The sequence below is a fragment of the Poecile atricapillus genome, chromosome 1 (genome assembly GCF_030490865.1).
Source record: "Poecile atricapillus isolate bPoeAtr1 chromosome 1, bPoeAtr1.hap1, whole genome shotgun sequence".
Lineage (NCBI taxonomy): Eukaryota > Metazoa > Chordata > Aves > Passeriformes > Paridae > Poecile > Poecile atricapillus.
Genome location: NC_081249.1, coordinates 11672934 through 11698000, shown reverse-complemented (window position 1 = coordinate 11698000; position 25067 = coordinate 11672934). Strand labels below are relative to the sequence as shown.

General features: G+C 36.1%; 1 protein-coding gene across 1 annotated transcript in view; it reads left to right on the top strand.

Moving 5' to 3' along the window:
* IL1RAPL1 (interleukin 1 receptor accessory protein like 1) overlaps positions 1–25067 on the top strand; it is a 663496-nt gene that overhangs the window by 384847 nt on the left and 253582 nt on the right. The window contains exons 4-5 of the mRNA XM_058829526.1: positions 20107–20293; positions 21362–21515. Coding sequence (XP_058685509.1) covers positions 20107–20293; positions 21362–21515 — 341 coding nt within the window. The remainder of the gene's footprint in view (positions 1–20106; positions 20294–21361; positions 21516–25067) is intronic.

The window sequence follows — 25067 nt, the reverse complement described above, 5'->3', positions numbered from 1 at the left end:
TGATTTTTAATAGTCCCCTAGCTATGGCATTTATCCTTATTATTCTCTGACCAAATTAATAATTGCATATTGTCATATGAAAACATGCTGACTTTTAAAGCCAGAATGAGCAGATAACATTGCATCTATAGGTGTAAATTGCTGCTTATAAGCTTAAAGGGCAGGAAATTTAATATAGAAATCTACAGATCTAGTATCTGATCATGTGAAAACAAATCATGAAGCATAAATAACATAAACTAAGTTATTGTAAAGGAATTTTGAATATTTAATGAAAATTTCAATTGAAAAGATATTGCCAACACTAAAACTTTGTAAAGTGGAGTAGCAGAAAATGGTTTTCAGAATCCAAGGAATGGATATAGTGAACTATTGCACAAGAAATTTCTATGCCCAGATCATCAGTAAGGTTGTTAAACAGGACCGGAACCAAAACGTAGCCCTGGGGAGCACCCATGGTGACTGGCCAGATGAAGCTGTCGTGCTTCCTGAACCTTGTCTACTTGGTTACAACTTTAAATTTTTGTTTCACAATCTGCATTCATATTTGAGTAGTTCCATTGCTGAGATTCATGTTCATGATGTTCCTGTAATCCCAGGTTACTGAAATTATCCACCTTCCCTAGAAAGGATACCTTCTGTGGCAAATCATAGGAATGGTCTTTACACAGGTAAATAAGGTGTACTTGAGTGGGCTACTGGCTAATTAGTCTGTTTAATTCATATTTAATTAATGTAAATATTTCATTTTCATCAAAGTAATTGCAGATATTTTTTTACATGGAAAAGTTTTTTTTTTTATAATCCTTGATTTTCTTTGGAACAGTGTCTGCTTGCAGTCACTAGAGATTGTTTATTATAGTACATCCTGTGTGATTTTGTTTCTGTGTACACAACTGTTACTTTTTGGGTGGGTTTTATATTGGCATATGGGTTTTTACTCTGTTAGCTTTGACTCTTTTAAGTAACTTTAAGTTCTGCTCAGTTTTAGTATCTGTATTCTTCTGAACAGAATTCAAGAAATAAATATCTGACTATCAAAATTACACAGTGTACTGTACTATATCTGAAGAAGCGTATTTTTCCTTGGCACCATATGTAAGAAATTTGAGTAACAGCTGCTGACAAAGGCAGTAATTTTTAAAGTGAGGTTTTATCTCTCTGCTCTCAAGGCTATTTTGTTTCATTTCTCTGAAAACAAGAAATTGTACCTTCACAGCATTTGCTCCAGTGTGATAGGGGAAGGTATTTAAAAATGCATTCCACAAAGGTGGGCTGGTTTAGGGTGTCTTTGCCAGATCTTCTCTGTATTGTCTTTCCCATTTTATAAATATACTATCAGGAAGTATGAATTTCTCTTTAACTCATATCTCATGAGATGCTGACTTAATTGTACCTTAAAGAGCCAGACAAATGCATATTTTACTGATTGTTTCTGAAGCACAGTGTCCACTTCATGTTGCAGCTTATCCCATTTCAATCTACTTAAAATATATATGCCATATAGGTGCCATATGGGTCTTTGTGTTCAGCAGAAGCTCTTCATGGATTTATTTTGTAAACTAATATTATTTTAAGGGGTTTCTTTTTCTGTTCTCAGCTCTTCATAAAAAAGTGCTGTGGGAAATTAAGATATTATGCACCGGCTTCTCCTGACTGCTTGCAATAGTTTCCTTAAGAATCCAGTTCCCTAACCCTGCATCAGTTGTAATGGAGTTGTGTAAAAAAGATTGTTCACTGCAACTGTCTTTAGATCAGGAACTTTTCTGTGACACTTCAGAGATCACTCATCTTGGATCTGACCTTCCTCTAGGTCTCTGCTGTTGGGCTTTCTGACCTCTCTGCCCATGCTCTGTTTCTCCCTAAGATACAAATGCTTGAAAAAACTTCCTTAAAAGTCCAGGTTTTTCTTTTTATCAATGATTTACCAGTCACCAGTTACAGTCTAAGCACACTCATCTTTCTCATTTTTTTCAATTTTTTAAAAAATAAGGTAAATTTTCTGAAGCAAGAAGTAAAACAAACCATGTAACTTTTTGTCCCAAACACTCTTCCTTCTCTTTATGAAAGGTCTATTCTTCTTTTATGTAAGACCTTCAGTCATGTGCCTTCTTCTTGAGTGTTTATACACAGCACTGAAAATAGGGAGGCATTCATTTTGACTGGTGAATTTGACACTACTAGAATACAAATAATACATTACAATTCTAAGACTTGAAATACAGAAAAAACCATGCAGGATTTCTGTTAATTTTCAGTATAAAGGAATTTTTAAGATTGGATTTAAAACTGATGTGTAGAGAGAGAGACAGGTTACATTTATATGTCTTCACTCTTGAGTATCTGTGACCCATTAAAGTGATCATAGAGGCCAGCCTGCTTAGTAAATAGCAGCTGCATCCAAGTTGTTTCTGTTGGCTAGGCAATGAAAGCATCCAAACTTTTGATTTAACCTTTTAGAAGTTCAGAATGCCATGTCCCATTCAGCCTCCTTCCCTAGGGAGCAGGCCAGATTGTTTGCATGCAGTGTAACACCGCTACCCCTTGGGACTAGAGCAGTAACTGTGCTAGTTCTGCTGTGCTCTGATGCTGCTTGGCCTCCTTTTCAGTTACTCCTCTGTGCTCATTAGAATATAACATTAAATAGAAGTTTCACAGAGAGATGCAATGTGTTTAAATAACAACATCAAAGTATGGCTAAGGAGGATTGCTCCATGTCTTTTGGAATGATTTATTTTGAATCAATTAAAATTATTTTTGTGCCTTTTAGTTATTTATTGTTGTTCTTGTTGTTATCATTATTAATACTGTACTAGCAGCAGTGACAGTTCAAAGTCATTTTGAAAAGCACCAAGTATTCTATAAAAAACGCATTTTCTAACTATATGATGTTGTATACTGGAAAAGTGGCTCAATATTGTACCTGCAGCTCCTCCTCTATCTCAAGGCACATCATCTTTGAGGCAGTGCTACCATTGTTTCAGAAAGCATTTGAGAATTACTATTGAAAACTTGTGGGATTCTGCATTTGACTGTTCATCTCTTCATATGACAGATTAAAATAACATTCAAGGTGCTTTTGCTATTGCTGAAGTTTAGATTTTAAAAAACCAGGAAGAAAAAGTTAAAATGTCAACAGTAGTTAGATAAAGAGAAATCAGGAAACACACCTTTAAAAATTAATAAACAAGATAAATTACTTCAAATTTAGAAAAGAGCTCTGGCTTCACCCAGAAGTAGATATAATCCTTTTACAATCCTTCCTATATGACACTTCAATTTTGTTCAAACCATTTCTTTCTCAGTGCAGCTTTATTCTGGGCTTTCTAAAGACAGTTTTTCAGTCATGCTACATTTTATGGTGTTTTTCTGCCTTTTATTATTAAAAAAAAACTTGGTATTGTACAACAAAGTTTCCAAAAGTGATGCTTAAAAAAGTAATGCTCTTGCCTGCCATATAATCTTTGTGTTCATTTTGTAACTCTGCAGAAAATCATGCAACTAATGTCTAATTTTTCAAGCTTACAATATATAATAGCCTATCTAAAACAAAGTCATTTTTTAATATATGAGGCTATTGCTGAGGAGGATAGTATAACTAATAAAATATCATGAGAGAATTAAACAGCAGTAAAAATTAAACCCAAATTTTTTATCATAGCTTTGGGATTCAAAATTACTTCCAGTGCCATTAGGAAGTTAATGATTTGCCCTTGTGGTGTGTTAAACTTGGCTGGGTGCCATATACCCACCCAACTGCTCTCACATTCCCCTCTCTCATCAGAATGGGGGGAAAAATAAGATGAAAAAACTTGTGGGTCAAGATAAAAACAGGGAAATCATTTACCAGTTACCTTAATGGGAAAAAACAGACTTGACTGGGAGAATATTAAGTGTAGGATTGTGAGGAAAAAGAGGAAAAACTAAGAACAGCTTCCCCCTGTCTCCTCCTTCTCCCCGGACTTAACTTTATTCCTCTTTCTCAAGTCCCCTGTTTCATCTCCAATAACCCAGTGTGGCACAGGGGGATGGGGAATGAGGGTTGCTGTCAGTTCATGGCAGTTCATCTTTGCCACTCTTCCCTCACACTTTTACCCTACTCCAGTGTGGGGCCCCTTCCATGGAACACACTCTTTCATGAGGATACCCAAAGTAGTTCTTCTGTGGGCTGTGGTTCTTCAAAATTTAGTCCACATGGGTCTTTTCCACAGGCCTTCAGGAACAGATTGCTTCAGCAGGGGTCCCACATGAAACGGAGCTCCTGCCAGAGCACCTACTTCTGCACAGCATCTTCCCAGGCTGCAGCTTCCTTCATGGATTGTCCACCTGCTCCAGCGTGGGCGCCTCCATGGCTGCAGTGGGACACATTCTCCATGAGATGCAGGTGACACCCTGTGTCACCATGGTCCTCTGCAGGGGATTCTCTGCTGTAGCATCTAGAGAACCCTTTCCCCTTCCTTTTTCACCAAGCTTATAATCTGCAAGGCTGTTTCTTCCAGTTTTCTCTCAGTCCTCTCCCGCAGCACAGTTGCACTGTGGTTTTTTGTGAAATGCATTCTTAAATAAGCTTTCCCAGGGACATGGCCTGCTTGGCTGCTGAGCCCAGCTGTGTCCTGAGGCAGATCTGTCAGAGGCAGCTGGAACAGAGTCTGCCTGGTCTGGCTCAGCCCTGGTCTCTTCTCTCACAGCCACCTCTGCTAACATCTTGCCATACAAACCCAATACAGCCTTATATTTTTCCTGGTTCTTCTGATCTACCTGCTCTTCTCCTAAGCTGTCTGCTGTTTGACACAGTCTTAGTGCCTGCTATTTATTCTGTCTGCATCCTGATTTCACTCCTGCTATTTTCCTGATGTTACCACCCTGTGTTTGCACACATGTATGAATACTTTATACAAAGATTGAACAAGTGGAGGGCAAAATGGTACAAACAAAAGGATGCTGCAAATAAAGTAGGAAGGAAGCTTTTTCTTTCATATATTCTTTCTGGCTTTTTCATCCTGTGGTGTGTTAATTTAGAAATAGGGTTGATTTTGGAGGGTAAATGTTTAGACTTGGATTTAAATTATTTTTGTGATACCTTGTCATATTACTCTTTGTGAGGAGTGGGGAAGTAGTCTTTCTCTTTCAATTCCTCCTCTGCAAAATAACACTTTTACACTTCACAGATGATGAGGTGAATGAATTACAGAGTGTGAAACACTTGGCTGCCTTTGGCTGAGGTCACAGGCAAATACCTGAGCAGAAGACATTCTGGCATTCTGTGTCAGAAAACTTTTAGTGGCAAAGTGTACCCCACTTAGTTTGGGTGAGATTTTCTCTACCAGGGGTAGTGATCAGATGTTGTCAATGTGTCAGCAAGATGTTCATTGTTCAAGACGTATGGTTACTGAATTATTTTGTGTGCTATACTCTCTCTGTTTCTATTGGGTTGCTAGATTGGTTTCAGAGACAAACAGAGAAAAATAAGTCTGAATGATCTTGTTTTTTTTTTTTTCCTTTGGAGAGGTTTCCCTTTAAAGAGAGAAGATGGCTCTGTAAAAACACATCTGGATTAAAGTGGTTATCAGACATTTGTGTGAACACAATATCACTTTACTGGATGTTTATATTTAGTGAATAAAAAAGGTGGTAATTTTTATAATGGTCAAATAGAGCAGCTGTTTGGAAATCCAAACTGAATATTCATAAACTCTCTCCCTGCCTGATTTAACTGATTTGAGCTTTCAAAGTCTAATTTTTCCTTGGAAGTTGTGCTAGAATTGTAACCAATAATCTTCCCATGTTCATGAAACATGCAAACACACATATGGTACACATAGGGGCATTATTTTCTTATTAGCTAGATTTTGTTGACAAAAAGAAGATAGGCCATTTAACAGATATATAATTTGATGTCTTCATTGCAGTTTTATAAGAGACACTGTTATAAAAATGGGTATGACATTTGCATTTCTGTTTAATTGCTGTGGAGTGAACATAAAAAGATAAGAGAGCCAAGAGAGCTTATTAAAACTGAAATGAGGGCAACTGATAAAAGAATGATATTTTAGTGGTGCTGCAGTCAGATCTGACACTTTCCCCACAAAAACAATCTTATTCAGGGATTTTTTGGTGAGGAGAGAGGAAATAGGGATTATATAACAACTCTTTTCTCTTCTGAGCTACACTTGATATACAGGATCTCTCCATGCCTGTATTTTAACTTGAGGGCCTCAGTAGCCTTGGGGATATTGAGGAAAATTATGGGCCTTTTTTTCTGCCCTGAAGTAGCTTATTTTTTCCCCCCCTGCCTTTTTCTTTCTTTTTAATTTTTTCTTCTTTTTTTCTTTTAATTTTCTTTTTTTTTTCTTTTTTCCTTTTTCTTTCCTGTGTCACATTACAAGATGCTGCATGTAGGAGCTCCTGATCCTCTACATGGTATGCCTCATAGCAACATCTCTGAATTTCAACCCATCCAATGAGATTTAGTAATTGAGAGTAATATTTAAAAGTATTGAAACCATGTTTCATAGTCTGAAATGTCAAGCACTGGGAAACACTAGTCTATACTGGGCATGTAAATCAGTTAAGTTCACAATGAAAAGTAAAGTATAATCATATAGCTAAAAACTTAGTTATAATGTGAGTACACAGAAAGGTAGAGCTAAAGATATATAGTAATCATTTAAGTCAGGGACTTGCTACTTTTTGTTTTAATGACATAATCAAGGCAATGCTTTTATAAAGAAATTCTTAAAAATTCTCCTAGTTTTAAAACATTAAATATCTATACATAAATGTGCATATGCTGCATTCTGCTGCAGGGACTTCCCTCTGCTTTTGAATAACAAAAACCATCTTGCTGGCTGAAACCACCACTGATAATTTTACTTGAGACTTGAGTCTAGCTGTGCAGGGAACTACAAGGGGGAAGTGTCTTGGAGGAATCTCTGTGCTGGAACCGCCTATTCCTCCTCTGGTTGGGCATTTCAGCAGATTGTGGCAAAATTCTGCTTTGTCAACAGAATAAGCCCAGTTCTGCCAAGTATTCAGCACAAACTTCAGTCACAAAGTAATGGTGAGCTGTCACTGAGCTGATACGGGAACAGAACTCCATTGCACAGCTTTTTCCCACCAAAAAAAATTTAAAAATATTCAATTCTATTCTCTGCAGGGAGACTCATAACTCCTGATATGAAAATTGAGAAAATCTGCTCAAATAAGTAAAATCTTCCCAAACCAGATTTGCTTTCAGGTGTCCAGTCTCGCTTCCCTGGAAATAATAGCTTACAACAAACCTAAAAAAGAGGGACATTCCCCTGAAATTCAAGAGCTTTCTGGGACTATCTTATAAACAGTGACACAGCCTCAATTATTTCTAAACCAGTAGAACCACTGGATATGGCTTTCCTTCAGGTAAACATCTTGTTTCAATAATTGTGTATGCTGATACACTGCAGGAGGAATACACACAAACCTCACAATTTGTGGAATTAAGCCATTCTACTAGTTTGGTTTAGCTCCATGGTCTGAGCAGGACTAAGGAACAAACAAATATTTTATTTCTACTGAACCTTTAGTTTGCTGTCACAGATAAGATTCATGTGCTAATAATACTTCTAGGTGCGAGTTCGGTGTTGGTTTGTTATGTTTTTTTCTGCAGTTCCTGTGTTTACTGTGAAAGAGTAATATCATTAGCATGCATTGTGAAATAACTGAAAAACTAAACTAAAACCCACATATGAATCCAAGAAAGCTATTCTCATACTGTTTTCCTATGAGTGTCTTTTACTGTGTGAAAGCAACTGGTTTTATAATGATTTTATTTTCATATTCTATTTTAATAGATTGTTTTTATGCTAAAGGGATCCTGGAGTAACCCTAATTTTTATCAGAGCTATCATACATCAAAATTGATGCTTACTTTTATGCAGCAATATATTTGAACATATTTTTAAGCTCTGGCCTTCTACATAAAACTCCCATGTTTCAGATATTTTGACTTTAGGAAAAATGAGCTAATTCATTTTCTGATTTAAACATACGTAAAATGTAGAAATTTTCTATTTATTGTTCCATTTTTGATAGCATAGCTTTCATTTCTGAGGCAATTTACATTTCATTATACATATATGTATGCATTTGATTAACAAGTGTACTACAGACATTGGTATTTTGTGACATGTTCAAAAATTATCTATCTAGAAAATGAATTAACAAAATAACAGAGAAGTTGGTAACTTAATGTGAACCCTTAAAGAAGGTACAAACAAATTCTTAAGGGCCAAATAAAGAGGAAAGAAAAAAAAAATTATAGAAAGCATCAGTATTATGGAGTAGCAGTTGTTGGTGCATAATTACAGAGGAAGATTTCCCATAACAAGCTCTGTTAAAAAACAAACAACTCCTAAGTGGCTCAGAAAGAAAAAGATATCTGATTTTTGTGTGTTTTCAGTCCTTCCTCACCGCACAGTTTTTTGGTGACACTTGTAATTACTCTATTCTGAAATTTTATCTGGTATTTTTGATAGGATTTTATATTTCTTTTGTTTGTAGTAGCTCCAAAATGGGTTAACTTAGGAGATAAATATTTCTGTTTTTTTCTTGAAAAAAAAACCCAAAATTAGTTTTGAGAATATTTAGGATTTAAGGAAGTTATACTGGTAAATATCTATATGTTTATAATTATTTATATGGTGATGTAAACATAATGGTTGAAATAGATCAGAATAGGGGTAAAAATGGTAGAAAAAAATATTAAAATTTCAGAGAAAAACCTGGTACGAGAAACACTGCTGTGAAACAGAAGTTTAGGAAAATAGAAGTTGTATATCAAATATTTTAGGAAAGTGTAGAAAGAGATTAGACATTTTGTGTGCATTTGGATTATAGAAAGTTTCAGAAAATCATTAGAAAACAGTATTACCAGAGTATGAAACATTCAATACTGGTTATGATTACACTCACAAAGTGAGTGTTTCTGCCACAACATGCTGTGATTTTTGAAGTCTTTAGATTAAATAGCAAAGAAAGGACAGTGAACAGTTTATAAAAAATAGCCTTAGGGAGAAACCTGATGGGATCTTTGCCAATAGAGTGACTAAGTGAGCAGAAGAGAGCATTTATAAAGAGTGGCAAAGAAAGACCCAGCTAGGAAAACAAGGGATAGTGAGAAGAAATCACTAACTTGTCAAGAGTGTTACCCTGTATGGTCTTTGAGAACTGGCTGACAGTCTTTGTTTTAAAATTAATATACTGATACCTTGTCTGCTATCACACATGTAGTGCCAAGTTAATCACACTCTAGCACCTAAAGATGATTGTGGAAAACTCAAAGACTCAATGAAGGGTTAGAGAAGCAGAGATGGGTAATAAATCCCCAGGACCTGTAAGCAGAAAACCACCCAATCACTTGGAGGTGTTCCCCCCTGGAAAGGCATTTGGATTGAAGAGAGTGTGGGGCTCCCTAGGGGATGCAGGCCGGAAAAGCACTTTTTGTTTATGTAAAAAATATTGCTGAATGATCTTTTGAAGTGATTCTGAGGATGCATGAATCTTATTTAAGGGAAGGACCAGAGGTACATAGACTAATATGCAGGAAAGAAATGGAGTAGAATTTAAAAGACAAGAGGATAGTAGGAAAAGAATATAAAATGCTGTCCAGTGTAAAAATGCTGATGGTAGGTGCTCTAGTTTGAGCTATATAATTTACCCCATCTTCTCATTAAAGGGCATTCCAGTTGTCAGTGTGTGTTGCCTCCACTGAGCAGGTGTTGGTGCATGCTGGTGAGCTCTGAGCTGGGGAGCAGGGTCAGCTGTCTGAGGAGCAGCAGCTGGTGGGCACTGCAAGCCTCATGTGCCAGTGCCAGCAGCTGGGCAAGCAGTGCCAGACCTGGGCCAGCTCCCGGGATGGGAGGCTAAAAGCAGCTGCTGGAAGCACCAGCGGGGAGTGTTTGTGTGTGAGTGTTCCACTGGCTGGCTTCAGCCTCATCAGCTGGAGGGGAGGCCCTGGGCTGGGTCAGCTCTGCAGCTGATGATTTCAGCAAGCACAGGGAATGTGTGTAGGGGTGTGTGTGAGCAGCCTGTGAGCTCCTGTGTGTGTGTGTGTGTGTGTGTGTGTGTGTGTGCTCACCTGGGGGGTACCTGAGCTTAGCCCAGCTGCAGGATGAACCTGGCGCTCGTGCTGCAGCCTCCCCTCATCCCTCTGCTTACTAAATCCACCTGACTCTAACAAAGACATCAAGAGTGTAAACAGAAGTCATGTTTCTGAACAAATGTCAAGAAAATAGCTATTTAGTTCAAATTGCTCTGAATATTAAAATACTTGCAAATGGATATTAATTCATCCATGAAAAATGTGACAAAGTGTTTAATCAATACAGGAATTCACAGGTTCTCTTTGTTCTTTCCCAATATGAAGAAAAAAAAAAAAAAAGAGACTGAAATAGATTGCAGAAACAAAAATAGAAACCAAAAAATGTGGTACATAAATGATGATATAGGTTAAATCGTTTATATATTCATTCATTCTCTACCTATTGTAAAAACTGGTGGGAAGGTTTTGAGCAACAGTATATTTATAAATGGAATTGAACTTTTTTTATACATCTATTCCTATATTTAGATAGTGGGGAATTTGTGGGTGAAGCTGGGTGACAAGAACAGCAGATGATATAGCTGGCAGCACCAGCCCAGCTGGAAGCTGTATCCTGCTATAGGAGGAAGCAGCCAGACAAGACAAAGTGGAGATCCTGCACTTCTGACAAATGAAGTGGACTTTTCTGTGAGTCCACCACCAAGAAAAAAATATGTCTGAAAGGGATATGTCTGCTACTGTCCCTCCTGCATCTGTGCTGAAAAGTGTTGTATAAAGACTCTGGCACATAAATGTTGCATCTTAGTCCAACTGAAAAAGAAATGACTTTCAATTATCTGAAATATATTTAAACTTGTACAGTTTATATTTTATGTTTGAAGTATGAATTAAAACGTGTAAAGCAAACCTCATTTTTGTAAAATGAAAATGGCTTCCACAAGCACACTTGATTTAGGTGAAATTATTCAAAGCTTCTGTGTAGAAATGCTCTCATAGATTCATAGTGCTGCTGTTCACATGAGTTTGGGTTTTCATGTCTGGGTGTTCTGGGTGATTCATGCTTCTGAGGATGACATGTAGCAGCAAGCTTGAAAGCTAAATCAAGAAATGAAGATATATAGCTGTAGTGTCTGGCACCTGCCTGTGCCTTATCCTCACACTCTGGGCAGCCAATGCCTCTGAAACCTTTTCATTTGTCACATCAGAGTTGTTTACCTTGGTGGTAGATAATAGCATGGGACAAATAATACTATAATTTCATATACTTGAAACTTGAGTCTGCTGAATTCTCAAATCTGTTGTGTTGTACTTAGGTTAAGTCACTGGAGATGGAAATGTGACATTAGGAGCGAAGGTATTGGTTTTATGCTGAGGAAAACAAGAATTAATTTATTTGGGGATTCTGTAGAACAAAGGAATTAATAATTCTTTAGCACAGGGTTACAACTCATGCGTTGAAAGCCTTACAACAAAGAGTGTGTCCCTCTGGCTGTCCCAGCCTCCTCAATAAAATATTTCTAAAGATCCTCAAATAATGTTTACCTAAAATGGCTCACTGAGTTCTTTCTTCTTCTTCTCTGTAAAGATGATTATTTTTCTATAATTTCCCTTGACTGTATGGCCATAAAGCCGGTGTATAGTACATTTAAGGGCAGAAATACAAACTGAATAGAAGCTCTGGAGGCTGAACTGAGAACACTTTCATGGCTGGGCAGAGTTGGTAGCTTGGGTGGGTGAAGTCCTTGTTTGCCCATCCATGTTTATCTTTAGGGATGCTGTTGATATGAGCATAGTGTGAATACTGTTTTATATTGTCTGAGCTTTCATAACTCTGATCTTCAGCTACAGCCTGAAGGGTATCAGGATCACATTTTAGAGCTCAAAATTAGAGTGAAATAAAATGTTTATTACGTTGTTACAGATCACACTGAGGCAATTTTGGAAACTGTTTCGAGGTAAAGCTCTTTATATGAACACAGTCAAAAATAGTTAAACCCTATGTTTCCTGTGTCCTTTATGGTCCTCAAATGAAGGACAAATCCAGTTTGAGTTATATCCCTTTGTTTATTTATTTATTCCTTCAAATCCTGCTGCCTTTGGAAATTCAGGACTTCCTCTGAGGTCTTCAGCTGTAAAAATTTCATAAAAATTCTTGCACATTTCTAAATTTTGTTTTAGTAGCAGCAGAATCAGCTTTTCCAAAGGCTGACTTTTCTGCAGAAAAATGCTACTTTCTTTTGAGTTCTGGCTCAGTTTCCACACAGCTCTTACTGAGATGTTATACTACTGTCTTCTGTTTAATACTGTGATACTGTGACTGGTGAGGAAGACTGACTGATATCTGAATTGTTTCTTCTCAGGAAAGTGGGTGTAAAACAAGTATAACTAAAACTGTAGGGGTTGGGGCTTTTTTGGGAGGGGGTTGTTTGGGTTTTTGTGAGGGGAGGCATATGGTGTTTTTTTGTTTGTTTGTTTTTGGGTTTTGTTTTTTATTTTTGTTTGGTTGTTTTTGTTTGGTTTTTTTTTTTTTTTTTATTTAACAAAGGTAGAAGCCATAATTCTGGGAATAATTTAGGTTTTTTTAATTCAGAATTGTCATGAGATCTGATCCCATTAGAGAAATTTTAGGAGTCTGGAAAAGTGTCATCAGTATGCTAGGAAACATTGAACCTAATAAATGTGATGATTTCTTTATGTATTCCCATTTTTACTGGGTAGATATGGGAAAGAGTTATGGAGATATTTTCAAGAGAATCTTATTCATGCACAAATGTCATTCTTCTAATATCTATAATAAATGTTGTATTTGTTGGATATCTCTGTCCATATCTACCATTAATGAGTAACTGTTCTGTTCAGGAAATAACACACTCATGCAGAGTTAGCAACAGATAAATATCTAATCATTCAGAAACAAGACAGATACCTTCATGGGATATTCTTTATGCATCTGCTCGACAGCTGAACAGAAAACTAACTTAGCATTTGCAACTGAATGACAGGATCTGTCTTTATCTGAGAATTGTGTGAGTTCATCAAGCAAAGAGAGGGAACAAGGGAGAAGCCTTTTAGCAGAGCTGCATTTTCAATGTTTTCTGTTTTAGTACTATAAAAGAGGGCCAGTTGAATTTGCAAAAGGGATGATTTGGTGATAAAGACATTCCAGTATTTGTTGACCTTCTGAGTCATCAGGATGTAGTAACACTCAATCCTGAACACAGAAGCACAGCTGCTGGTGCACCATACAGTAGATGTAATTTTAAGGACCTCTACCTTCAAAAAGTCTGTATTTTTTCTAGTAATTCTCATACCAACCCTATTTTTTTTTTCTGTCCTCTTTATATAATACTTGGGAAAAATATTTTTTTGTTTAATGGTTCCCCTCCATCCCCTGTGAGTGAAAAACCATGGAGAAAACAGATGTTCTATGAACAAAAATATATTCAGCTTTGAAGGAAAGCCCTTGGGGGTTCTGGTGAAAACCAAGTTGAACACGAACCAGCAGTGTGCCTCTGCAACAAAAAAGGTGAATGATGAGCTGTGCTGCATTAGGCAAAGTATTGCCAGCTCACCAAGGGAGGTGGCTCCTCCTCTTTACTCAGCACTGGTGAGACCTCTGGAGCAGTGTCCAGTTCCAGGCCTGCTGTTGCAAGAGAAGCACGGAGAGAGTCCATGAAGAAGCATGAAGATGATAAAGGAACTGGAGAATCTCTGCTGTGAGCACAGGCTGAGAGCTGGGGCTCTGCCCTGGAGAAGGCACAGGAGAATCTCGCTGACAGATAAACATTTCTGAAGGGAGGGTGCCAACAGGACGGAGCCAGGCTCTTTTCAGTGTTGCCTGGTGACAGGACCGGAGGCAATGGGCACAAACTGGAATACAGAATATTCCATCTGAACATCAGGAAACACTTTTCATCATAAGGGTGCCTGAACCCTGGCACAGGTTGCCCAGGAAGTTGTGGAGTCTCCATCCTTGGCAGTATTCAAAAGCAGTCTGAACATGCTCCTGGGCAGGCAGATCTAAATGACTGTCCTCAATCAGAGGGGTTGGACAAGACGACATCCAGACTTCCCTTCTGATCTCAAGCATTTTGTGATTCTAAAAATGAAAGAAATGGAAGGAATAATGTAACTTTATTAGCTTGTAATTTTCGAAAGAGACATTTCTGCTATTCTGGCATATGGTGCTAAGTAAGGGTATAAAAATTACTCTTCTTCAGGATCATTGGTTCCCAAGAAAAAGCAAATGCCATCATCTCCTGTATTACGAGGACATAGTATACCTAGAGGCATTTCATGCTATGGTATTATCTCCCTACTGCAGTTTGTTGAAAGCTAAAGGGATTTTCATCTGTAAAGGTACACTTTTGCACAGCTCCTCGTACTTCTGTCTCCTCTGGGAATATACACTGATCTGCTGCAGTGAAAACATTCAGTATCATTCTGACACATCTCCATTCTAACACTTTATGATTCACTGGCCCAAAATGTCTTCACTAATTATAATGGGAAGCCTTGCTGAAATGTGCAGCTAATTTAGCACTAAATTTGTAACTAGCACTAAAACATCAAATGTGCAATTAAATTTAGACTAGTGGCAATTCATATTTTACTCACCCTATATGCCTTGCGCAGTACAATGCTTTTTTGATTTATTACTATTCTTTTTAACTATCTCTAACATTTTTACCTGGAATCCATAAGTGCTATTCTCTGAATTTCTGATACCAAATATTTGAATAGAAAGTTATTTTTAAAATTGAAATTTTCTTATACTAAATAACATATAGGTATACTAATAATATGCTTTTAAAGTCTTTATATAGTAACCTTCTTGAATCACATACCTCTAGTATTAGTTTTACAGTTATTGGAACCCACAACGTACCTATATGACTGGTTTATAGACAGGTATGTATAGACATATAGGCACATTTTCTCTGTAAGAAATCTTTAGCTTCAAATAAAATTTATTTTGATTTATATTCATATACTCTAGGAGTGCAGACAGAGTTACATTATAGGAATATTTTTTTATAACTGTACAGTAAGATTATGGACTTTTTTCTTTTTATGCATCTGAAAGGAAGCTTTAAAGTGAAAGAAAATGTTTGATGGGAAAATTAGGGAAACTAGTTAATTTTATGTAATTTTGCCTTCCATGTAAATGCCAGTACAAGCTCATAATTAAGGGTATTGTCAAAATTTTTTTTGAGTATTTTGTTCTAAGAAAGTAAAGTTTTATTAAATTGTGGAAATCGATATCAGATTGATTCCAGTTCTCATAAAGAAATGTTTCACTTTGACATTAAAAAAGACAGAGATCATACAGAAAAATCAATAACATAAAAATTTGCATGTGTTTTTTCTAGTTTACCCAAAAAAAAGAAGCTTTAGAATAATATAAGGATGAGAAAATTTAATTTCTTTTGTAAAGGCTAATTTTTATTTAATTTTTATTGTTTAGAATATCAATAAAAGGCCTTTCATATCAGTCTCTAGTTACCTCTTACACAACGAAAGCATTATTCTAATGCAGTTAGACTTTGCATTTTGACATTCTCTTTTGACAGGTTTGGAGTGAAGGGGAAACTCAGGATGGCAGTGCATACCACTTGTGTCAGAAAAAGATAAAATGTGAAGGTTTGGCTTCCAAGGATGGAAGCAGGCATTAAAACTGAACAATACTTTGGTGTGTCTAATTCAAACCTATTGAAACAAGTATCTTGCAGAGTATTGATATTCAAATAGTCCTGGAGGCTCGTGTGCACTGGGTTATTTCATAGTATCATGCACATAATTAGGTGACCCTTGAGGGAAGAAATCAGTGCTTATGTAATTCAATTGAGGTCAAAAGCAGTTTCCAAACTGGGTCGGCCCCCCAGGGTATGGAAGCAGCAGAAAATTTCTAAGGCACAGAGGAAAATTCCAGCCAGCTTCTGTCCATCTCCCTCCACTTTTCTTCTCCTTTCCCCATGCCTGAAGCTCTGCCCTAGCACTTGCAGCTTTGTTGGCTCTGGAAGCTTTGTGGAAAAGGCAATCTGTGATTTCAGATATCACAGCCAGCGAGTGTGGGAGTCAGCCATTCCAGAGCTTGAGGGGAAAAAAACCAACAAAAAAAACCCAAATAACAAACAAAACCCAAATCCAATAAAAGAGAATCCTGTATATAAAGTTTGTGCTTGATTTGCTGAATGAATGCTCCAGAAGCCACTGTGGGGGCAGTGACCTGCTGGGGCCATCAGATCCTGCCAGCAAGGGGACCTCAGTGGACAAGAGTTATCCTGGCTGCCCCAAAGTACCCTGGCCTTTCTCCCTCACCACGTGCCCAAAGCCTCAGGCATGTCCTAAAAAAACCCTGCTGCTGTGTAAAGGCTTTAAAAAGTTTTGTATGAATGTTTAAAAGTTCAAAAAGAGCCTTTGGGGCCACAGGCCAAGAGCACGAGCTGATTATTAGGAACGTGTTTTTGTTTCTGTCTTGAATGAATTCTTTCCAGCTTTCAGGCATCCATATAAATGTAACAGAAATTACTTGGACTGAAAAAAGATAAAATTGTCTCGGCAAAATCATGAAAAAACTAGTTAATGAAGTCAACAAAAATTTTCCCCAGAAATGTGACAGACTATTGATAGAAAGTAGATATGGGCATCAATGGCAAAGTCTGTTTATTAAAATTTAAATAAAACTGCAAAGGAAAAAATTTTCTCAGACTTTCTTTTAAATGTCCAGTTCTGCAGGAACTGGAAATTAAGTTAGTTTTCCAGCTTAGTCGGAAATAAAGTTACTTTCTGACTTTGTATGATGAGGAGAAACAAAAGAGAGATTTTCTGGCCTCCTGTTTGCTCTCCAGTGTTTTTATTCTAGTAAATAGTATAATGGCAAAGCACCAGAGTGGAGAAGTAACAGGAATAGTCTAACTTTCCCTTCTATCATGAGCAGGGATGATGAGGGATGCTGCCTGGATGGTACTGAGCTGTATAAATCCTTCACTGAGCTCTCTCTGGTGAGGCTAGAGACTGAGAATTACATCAGGTCTTTTTCTGAGGAAAAAAAAAAGCAGAAGAATTTTGTAGGTGCAAGCCCATCGGACCCATTTTAAAGATGTATTTATAAAGAAACCACGCTTTAAATGCCTAATTCTCAAAGAAACTCTTTTAAATGTACATGGAAATATTGCAAAAGCTAAAGTTCAAAGAAGCTATTCTTGGTCTTTGTGTGTTCTCTTGTCTGTTTTCCCTCTTGTGTCTCCTCTTCTCCTTTTCTCTCTAACAAACCAACTTCTTTAACTTTAAGATAAATTAAATGGATTTGTTGTCTTAAATAAAAACTGTCAAACAGCTTTCTTTGTCCTATTTTTGTATTTTTTACTTTTAGATGTCATTATTTTAACACTTGAAAATCTATTGAATAACAGATGAAAGTGTAAACCTTCACTTTTATGTACAAAAAGGCTCTAGCTAATTTTATACTTGTTAATATTTGTGACTGGTAGATTAGGAAAAAAATAATTTAGTAATTTTTCACCTCTTCTTATTACCATGTTCAGGAAAAAACCAAAGGAAAACAAACAAAAGAAACACCCCAAAGGTATCATGTGATAAGTGAGTTAAAGCACAGCTAGTTTAGCAAATACCAGTTTTTAAAATCTCTGAAACTCATGTCGTAGGGTTTTTTACTTCTTTTATTTATTTCATATCTGGTCCCTCTGGTAAGAGACATATGGAAAACTTTCTTGCTTCTAACACGTGAGCGTTTTTTACCCTCTGCAGTATGTGTGTGCTCCAGAGGGCTCTGCTGCCTGCTACTCCTTCTGTTTCCTCAGGGGATTGACATCTACTGTATCCTTCATTCTCTAGCTGAAATCAGCAAACTCATCCTTTCTTTCTTCTTCTTCATTCCTACCTAGGGACTATTTAATTTTCTTTCTCCCTTTCTGCACTGTGAGTCCATTTTCTTGGCTTTCTTACCGCATACTCTTGATGTTGCTCTGCCTTCTGTACCCGTCTCTTTGGGTTTTCTTTCATCCCAACAGCCTTGGTTTCTGACACAGAGCATGAGATGAGTCAGACTGACAGTGCAGTTAGTATTTAGAACTGAAATAAGGAAGTCTGTATCACCAGTGGGCATCCAGAACTGCAGGTTGTTTTAATAATTCTTTGAGCTTTTGAAAGAAAATTCAGTTAGAGAACTCAACTGACAAAAATCCACCCAAAAATTTTCAGTACCTTGTATCTGACAGTTTAGAAAGATCCACTTTAAACAATGAATTTAAACATTCTGAAATATTTCCAAAATGCTTCTCTTATGGAGCAGGAAGCCTCAGCTGCATCTGCTAAAGGATCTCCTGTTGCGATGGAAACTTGGATGTGCCTCAGACAAAATTCTGTCTCTGGCAATTGACATTGTCACTGTTGCAGAACAGAGTTCTTTAGTACATCAAAACATTTAATCATAATTTTTGAAAAATTCACTCTGAATATTGAAGGATGCCTATGTAAAAATTTTACTAACCTTGCTTCTTCAGAGGCTGGGAAGAGAGTAAAATGTCCTCCCTTTTTTCCCCCTGCCATGCCCTTCTAGAAATATATAAATAATGAAATTCAGTAACATGATGAAAACATGATGGTTAAACACACAGGACAGAATCAAAGAAAATATTTAAATGTGAAAATTGCATAGCCAAATGGCTTCTTACATACTGTTCCTGTCATCCAATAACAGGACAATACCATCTAGTTTAGTCTGAAACCTCAGAGTTTGTTGAATTTTTCAGAACCTGTTTCCAAGGAATCAGTCTTCCAAGAAAAAAGAAAAAGCATTTTACCAATTTGGAAAAACAGAATTAAGTGACTTTTTATGATATTTTCAAGACACATGATAAACAAACAAATAAATAAAATATTCCAAGTAACACCATAATGAAAAAACAACATTATTTACACTAATGAAAAAGTATTCTCTAAAAAGTGAGTGATTTTCAATTGTATGTACAGGTAAGAATGGTAATTGGCTCCTTACTAGCTTAAATGCAGCAAGAGTGATCCATATTCAGTGGATCTTTTATTTGATTTGGAAAAAGCTTGAACAACTTTATTTGCTTTATACAGCCAAATTCTCAAACAGTAACAAATTATACTTCTTCATTATAAGGAAATAATTTTGTGTTTGTTTTCCCTACAAGTCCACAGATTAGATTGATAGCTAAGGGTCATTCTGTTCAAAAATTTACATTTCTAAGACCATTTTCTAATTTGATAGTTACTTACAAGGCTACATTTTCTGTAGAGTTCTGAACTATAGAGTTCTTTGAATTAAATATTCTTTATTCTTAAGTATTTCTATCCCCTCTTGTTGAACAGGAAAAGGAATCAGATACTAGGAAATTGATCTTTGAGATTCTGCCATGTCTGATACAAGTCCATTATAAATAAGCAATCAGCTCATAGAGGATGAGAACGATGATGAGGAGGTGAATGTTTCCTCAGTGCTCTCTGCAGGACCCTCTGTCAGAAGGCCAGGGGTAAAATGCATTTACAGAACAGTAGGAGAGAAGTCCTACACCATCACAGTGTGCTCCCAGGGAGTACTCAACTCATTTATACTCTCATTTGCTCCCCACCTGGAAATTCAAATGAAAAAATTATAAAATCATGTCAAGCAGTTTTGCCTTTTTGCCTGATTGAATTGCATAGTGGAATGTCTCTATCTGCCCCACTTACCAACATCCAGAAACAGATGTAGTAACTAGTTTTAGGAGAAAACACAAGCTCATGAAGTCTGTAAGTAATGCAGAATATTTTGTCCTGGGAGTATGGGCATTGAAGGCTGTGGTCAACAAACTGGCAGTGATTTAGATTGAAACATCCCTCATTCTATAACAAGTCACAAGATTGTTTTTAATTAATACCTGTAAAACGTTACCACTCCCTGTTTAGTGCATACTCAGCGCTGATGAATATGTGGCTCATGGTGTGTTGCTCAAGTTCCAATTTATTAGACTTTTCTTTCTATTTTTATTGCATTACAGAAACTCAACCTACTGCATGAAAGTGTCCATTTCGCTGACGGTGGGTGAAAATGACACTGGACTCTGCTACAATTCAAAGATGAAATATTTTGAAAAAGCTGAACTTAGCAAAAGCAAGGAAATCTCATGTCCTGAAATTGAGGATTTTTTATTTCCATTTAGGGAGCCTGAAATTCTGTGGTATAAGGTAAGGAACACAAGAGATTTATACCTTCAAATATATATTATTCAATGTTCTTATGATTCTCCTGATCAAAATGTGTTATGAAGCTTGAGTTGTTTTTAATTTTGTCAAGAAAAAGCAACAGGACCAATGGTAGAAAAGAATGAGCTAATTGAGAAATTCAAATGCTTCTTTTAGTTGACAGTATGAGATATCAGTGTATGCTTTACCTGAATAAACAGCTTAGTTTTGCAGCATAAAATTCAGCAAATACTACCAAAGCCTCAGTTTCTACATATTTTTTACATACTTAAGATTATATTTGCAAATATATTGTTTTTTTCAATAACTTTATTTCAATACTGTGTAATGCTTTCTAGATCATTACTTAAGGGCCAAGTTCTTGCAAGTGGTGTTGCCTGTGGGTAATGCAGTAGAATTAATTATGCTATACAAGACTGGGCTATCTAAAAAATGGAATTTTGTGGCCCAGAAAGATAATGTCCAAATTAACTGATAGTATATCTAAGGTAGGAGAAATGTAGCCAACTATTTGCTTATTCTCATCTTGGATTTTGTGTCTGCAATAAAATACTTTTTCAGATTAAGAATGCAATTTTTCTAGGTTCAGAGATGGTTTTAGAAAGAAATATATTACACCCTTATATCTCCTCATTCTCATCTTCTGTTTCTCTACAGTTTTTAAATATATTTTTTAAAGTGAATTACAAAGAAAAAAAGAAATTCCCCTGAAGCCTGAGTGGCTGGTAATATAAAAGTCATAGATTGCAGACATAAGTGTAATGCTAAATAAGTAAATTAAATATGAGCCAATCAGCAACTGTTAAAAAAAACCAAACCAAAACCACCAAAGGAATCAACTCCCTTTTCTAGCCAGAGGCATAAATATCAAATCAGGTGATAAAATTAATTTTAGCTAACATCGAAATAGACTGGATTTTTGCATATTTAGTTTATATACATTTATAGCTATAAATGTATAGCCACCTTGACTTTGGGCAGCATTGTCCTCAGTGGTTAATTTTAAGTGTAAAAACACAATCCCTGAAGTTTTATATTCTCTTTAAACAGGAATGCAAGACAAAGACATGGAGATCAAGTATTGTGTTTAAAAAGGACACTCTTGTCATTCGGGAAGTTAGAGAGGACGACATTGGAAATTACACTTGTGAGCTAAAATATGGATTCTTTGTTGTCAGAAGAACTACAGAGTTGACAGTTACAGGTAATTGCAGACTTTTTCTATCATATTTGGAAAAAACCCCACTGAATATTATGGTTCAAGTTGTGTATTTTTTGCACACAGCTTTGCTGTGTGCCTAGGTATGAATGGTTGATACATTAAAACTGTCCTGAATACTTCACAGTGGTATCTGTAATACCTTGACAAGTCTGAGTTTTGTTCTGTTCCAAAAGCCTGACGGTTGCTCGTGGTGTGGGTTTTTTGTTTTCGGTTTGTTTGGTTTTTTTTATTTTTTTTTTGAGTGGAAAATGTGGTCAAGGAACAGGTAAATTCAGAAAACATGACCTCTTACAGAAAAAAGTCCCAAAACATTATGTCTAGCATACTCTGCCATGTGATTAAATTACTTGAGACATAAAATAGATGTAGCAATAACTCCACAGTACCAGCTCTAATTGTCTTTGAACATGAGAACAGCTGTGGCCTCAACCCAAGAGCAGTAACTCTGTCCCAGTGGGACCATTGCAAGTGTGTGACAGGTGCTTGAGCAGCACATGAGGAGGGACAGGAGAATTTTCCCTCTGTTAATCTCTCCCCACTTTCTCTAATTCATAGTTCAAGAACTTTCTGATCTCAATTGTCATGTGCTGTGGTTATCAATTAATCTATTTTGCATTTGTCTGATTATATTTTTAATCCATTTAGTCTTGGCTTCGAAAACATTTCAAAGTATTAAGTTCCACTTAGTAATTATGTAACATGAATAAACTCTATAATTCAGCAAACAGAAATTGCATAAGATGCATTTAACATAACCTACTTTTAAAACTACCATATCAATGTTTAAAATCCATTATCAATGAAAACAAAATTTATGCTGTAATAGTAACATCCATAGCAGCAGAACAATGTTAAGAATGGTCCATTTAGTTTTCAATTTCTCACCAGACCTAACCTCCATTTTACAATTATGTAAACTGAACATACATGTAAGGGAAAAAAATGAGCTTTCACAATTCCAGGATTACAATGGGAGGCAGGATTTTCTCATGAACTATGTAATTCTGTGTAGTTTCATGGTATATTTCCTAAAAGAAGGCAGAAGAAGGATTTTCCTGGCAAATTAGAAGTGAACTAGATCCATATGGTTTACAAGGAGGCTTGCATGTATAAGTTCTTGCACCTTCAAAATATCTAGTAAGCCAAGAAACAAGTCTTCCAGAATAATTACGTGGGCTGTTCTTGACCATTTTTTTGTCTAATATCGAAATCTGAGGCACAGCAACAACTAGTAACACTCTTATGTTGAGCATTAGGTTGAATTGCAACAGTTTCCTTTAGTGGTGAAAAGTTTGTTTTCTCTTTCACAGTATCACATTTTCCCTCCACATTAACAGAAATGATGATCTATTGGAAATCCAATTTTCCACTGCTGGAAGTGTCTGGAATCAAATTGTTGATGTTGTTTTGGGAGGTTCAAGTAATCAATCATATGTATTTAAACTCAATAACCAGAATCCTCTTTGTTGATGTATAACATTGGTTTATTTGGTCAGTACAGATAGGCAATTACTGTTGAGTGATTAACCTCATAATAAACGTCCATATACTCTGTTTGATTGACTCTGATATAAAGAGAGCAGAGTAAGATTCTTCAAGTGTGTGATTTATACCAGAATAATGTCAATTACCTTTTGCAATATTTGATACCTGGATTTCAAGAGTACATATTTACTGCATTATTAAGTGATCCCTTCTCTCCCTTTGGTTGGTGCTCCACTGCACAGAAATATTTCAACATACTGACAGAAAAAAGGAAGGAAAAAAGCTTTGGAATCAGATTCATGTTACTATTTGTAGGAATAGTTTAAAAAAAAATGTAATTCATCACTTGTAGTGTAGGTAGGAGTTCAGTATTTAATATTTAACTAGAAAGAGACAGAGAGAGACTTGGCTGATTTTGATGTGCTAAAAATGAATGAATTCATAGGAAGAGAACTTTTCCATCTCCACCTCTGCAAACCCCAGCAGATTTAAGGACAACCTCCAAATTAGTAAACTCCTTTAGTAGTACTATGGGTCTTCATATTATCTTCATAATATTATGTGAATAAACAGAACAAACAGATAGATTCACCCACAGTACTAATTTTTGTTACACCTATTCCTCACCACCTCTTCTCTCCAGGCAGCTGTGGACAGTCACCACTTAAGGATGCTTTTCTTTCTCCTACCCATGGATTTTGTCAGAATTGCTGTCTCTTTTAGGGAAACCTGCTGCTCTTACAGATTATTAACTATGGATGTAATTATAAACATGTTCTTTTCAATATTGGTGTTGTATATTCTTGTTATGATAACCTCTATGCTTTGCCCCTTGAATATCTGTGTGCCTCATATTGAAACATGGAATGGCTCATATTCTGATTTATTATTAAAGTTGAAAAATAAGAAGGGAATTCAGATATTTTGAAAAAGACCAAACTCAATAGACAGTATCCATCTCTTCTAAGAATAGCAGCTGAAAACCCCTAAGCTAAAGAAAAGATAATTTCCTTTCCTTTTAAAAAATGAGAAAAAAAAAATTGTCCTTATTTTAAAGTATAAGCACTAAATGCCACCTTGGGTACCTGTTTACAGTACATTTTTGCAATAACAACTATTACATTGTTTGTTTGTTGTGTTTCAGATTTTTGGTAGTTTTTTCTTTGATCTTAGTGGAAACAATTTTTTTTTGAAGATCTGTATCTCACACTGAAAAAAATATTATTGTCTATGTAATTTGAATCAATTTCTTTATTGTTCTGAGACAGGACCTAGAAATTCCCTGTTTTGCGAAACAAAAACTATATGCTGATTATTTTATCTTGTAATTAATCAAAATACTCACCTAAAAAGCATAATTGGTGAGTTTTTTGGTTTGTGGTTATGCAACTACACATTTTAAAATGTCCCACAATGTGCAGTCATTTGTAGACTTTTATACTTCCGATTAAGAGATTTTATTTTATATGTGGAATCTTAATTAAGGCATACCTGCTGTTTGACATAATTAAGAGTGTGTTTAGTATTGGGAAAAAGAATCCTATTAGAAAAAAAAGTATACTGTTATTTTAATCATAGTGAACAACATGGGTCAAAAATACTTTCCTTCAGTGATTTATTTAAATATTAGGTTTAATAATATTCTTTTTTAACTTATAGTACTGAGGCTTTTGCAAACTCTATCTGCTTTTGAAGTGTTTACTTCAGGTCAAAGGAAGTCCAGCCTGTGTCTGAGATACAATATACCTGTCCCCACTGCAATAACATATAGTTCTCCATCATGAACATCATAAAGCAAACAGACCCCATCAGCCTTGCAGCTGGAACTTTACTTATTCTGTTTTAGTTTTAAGTTTTAAGATACTTTTCCCATTCTGTCAAAAGTAAGAAAACCTTGTACCTTGCAGATGGAATCAGAGCTGATCAGTGAGTTCTTAATCCTGAAGCCCTTCCTCACAGATACCCTTTGTATTCTTTATTCAATGATTAGTTGAATTAGGGAGAACTTCTGCTGGAATGAGCACAATTTCAGATTTACAGATTCCAGCA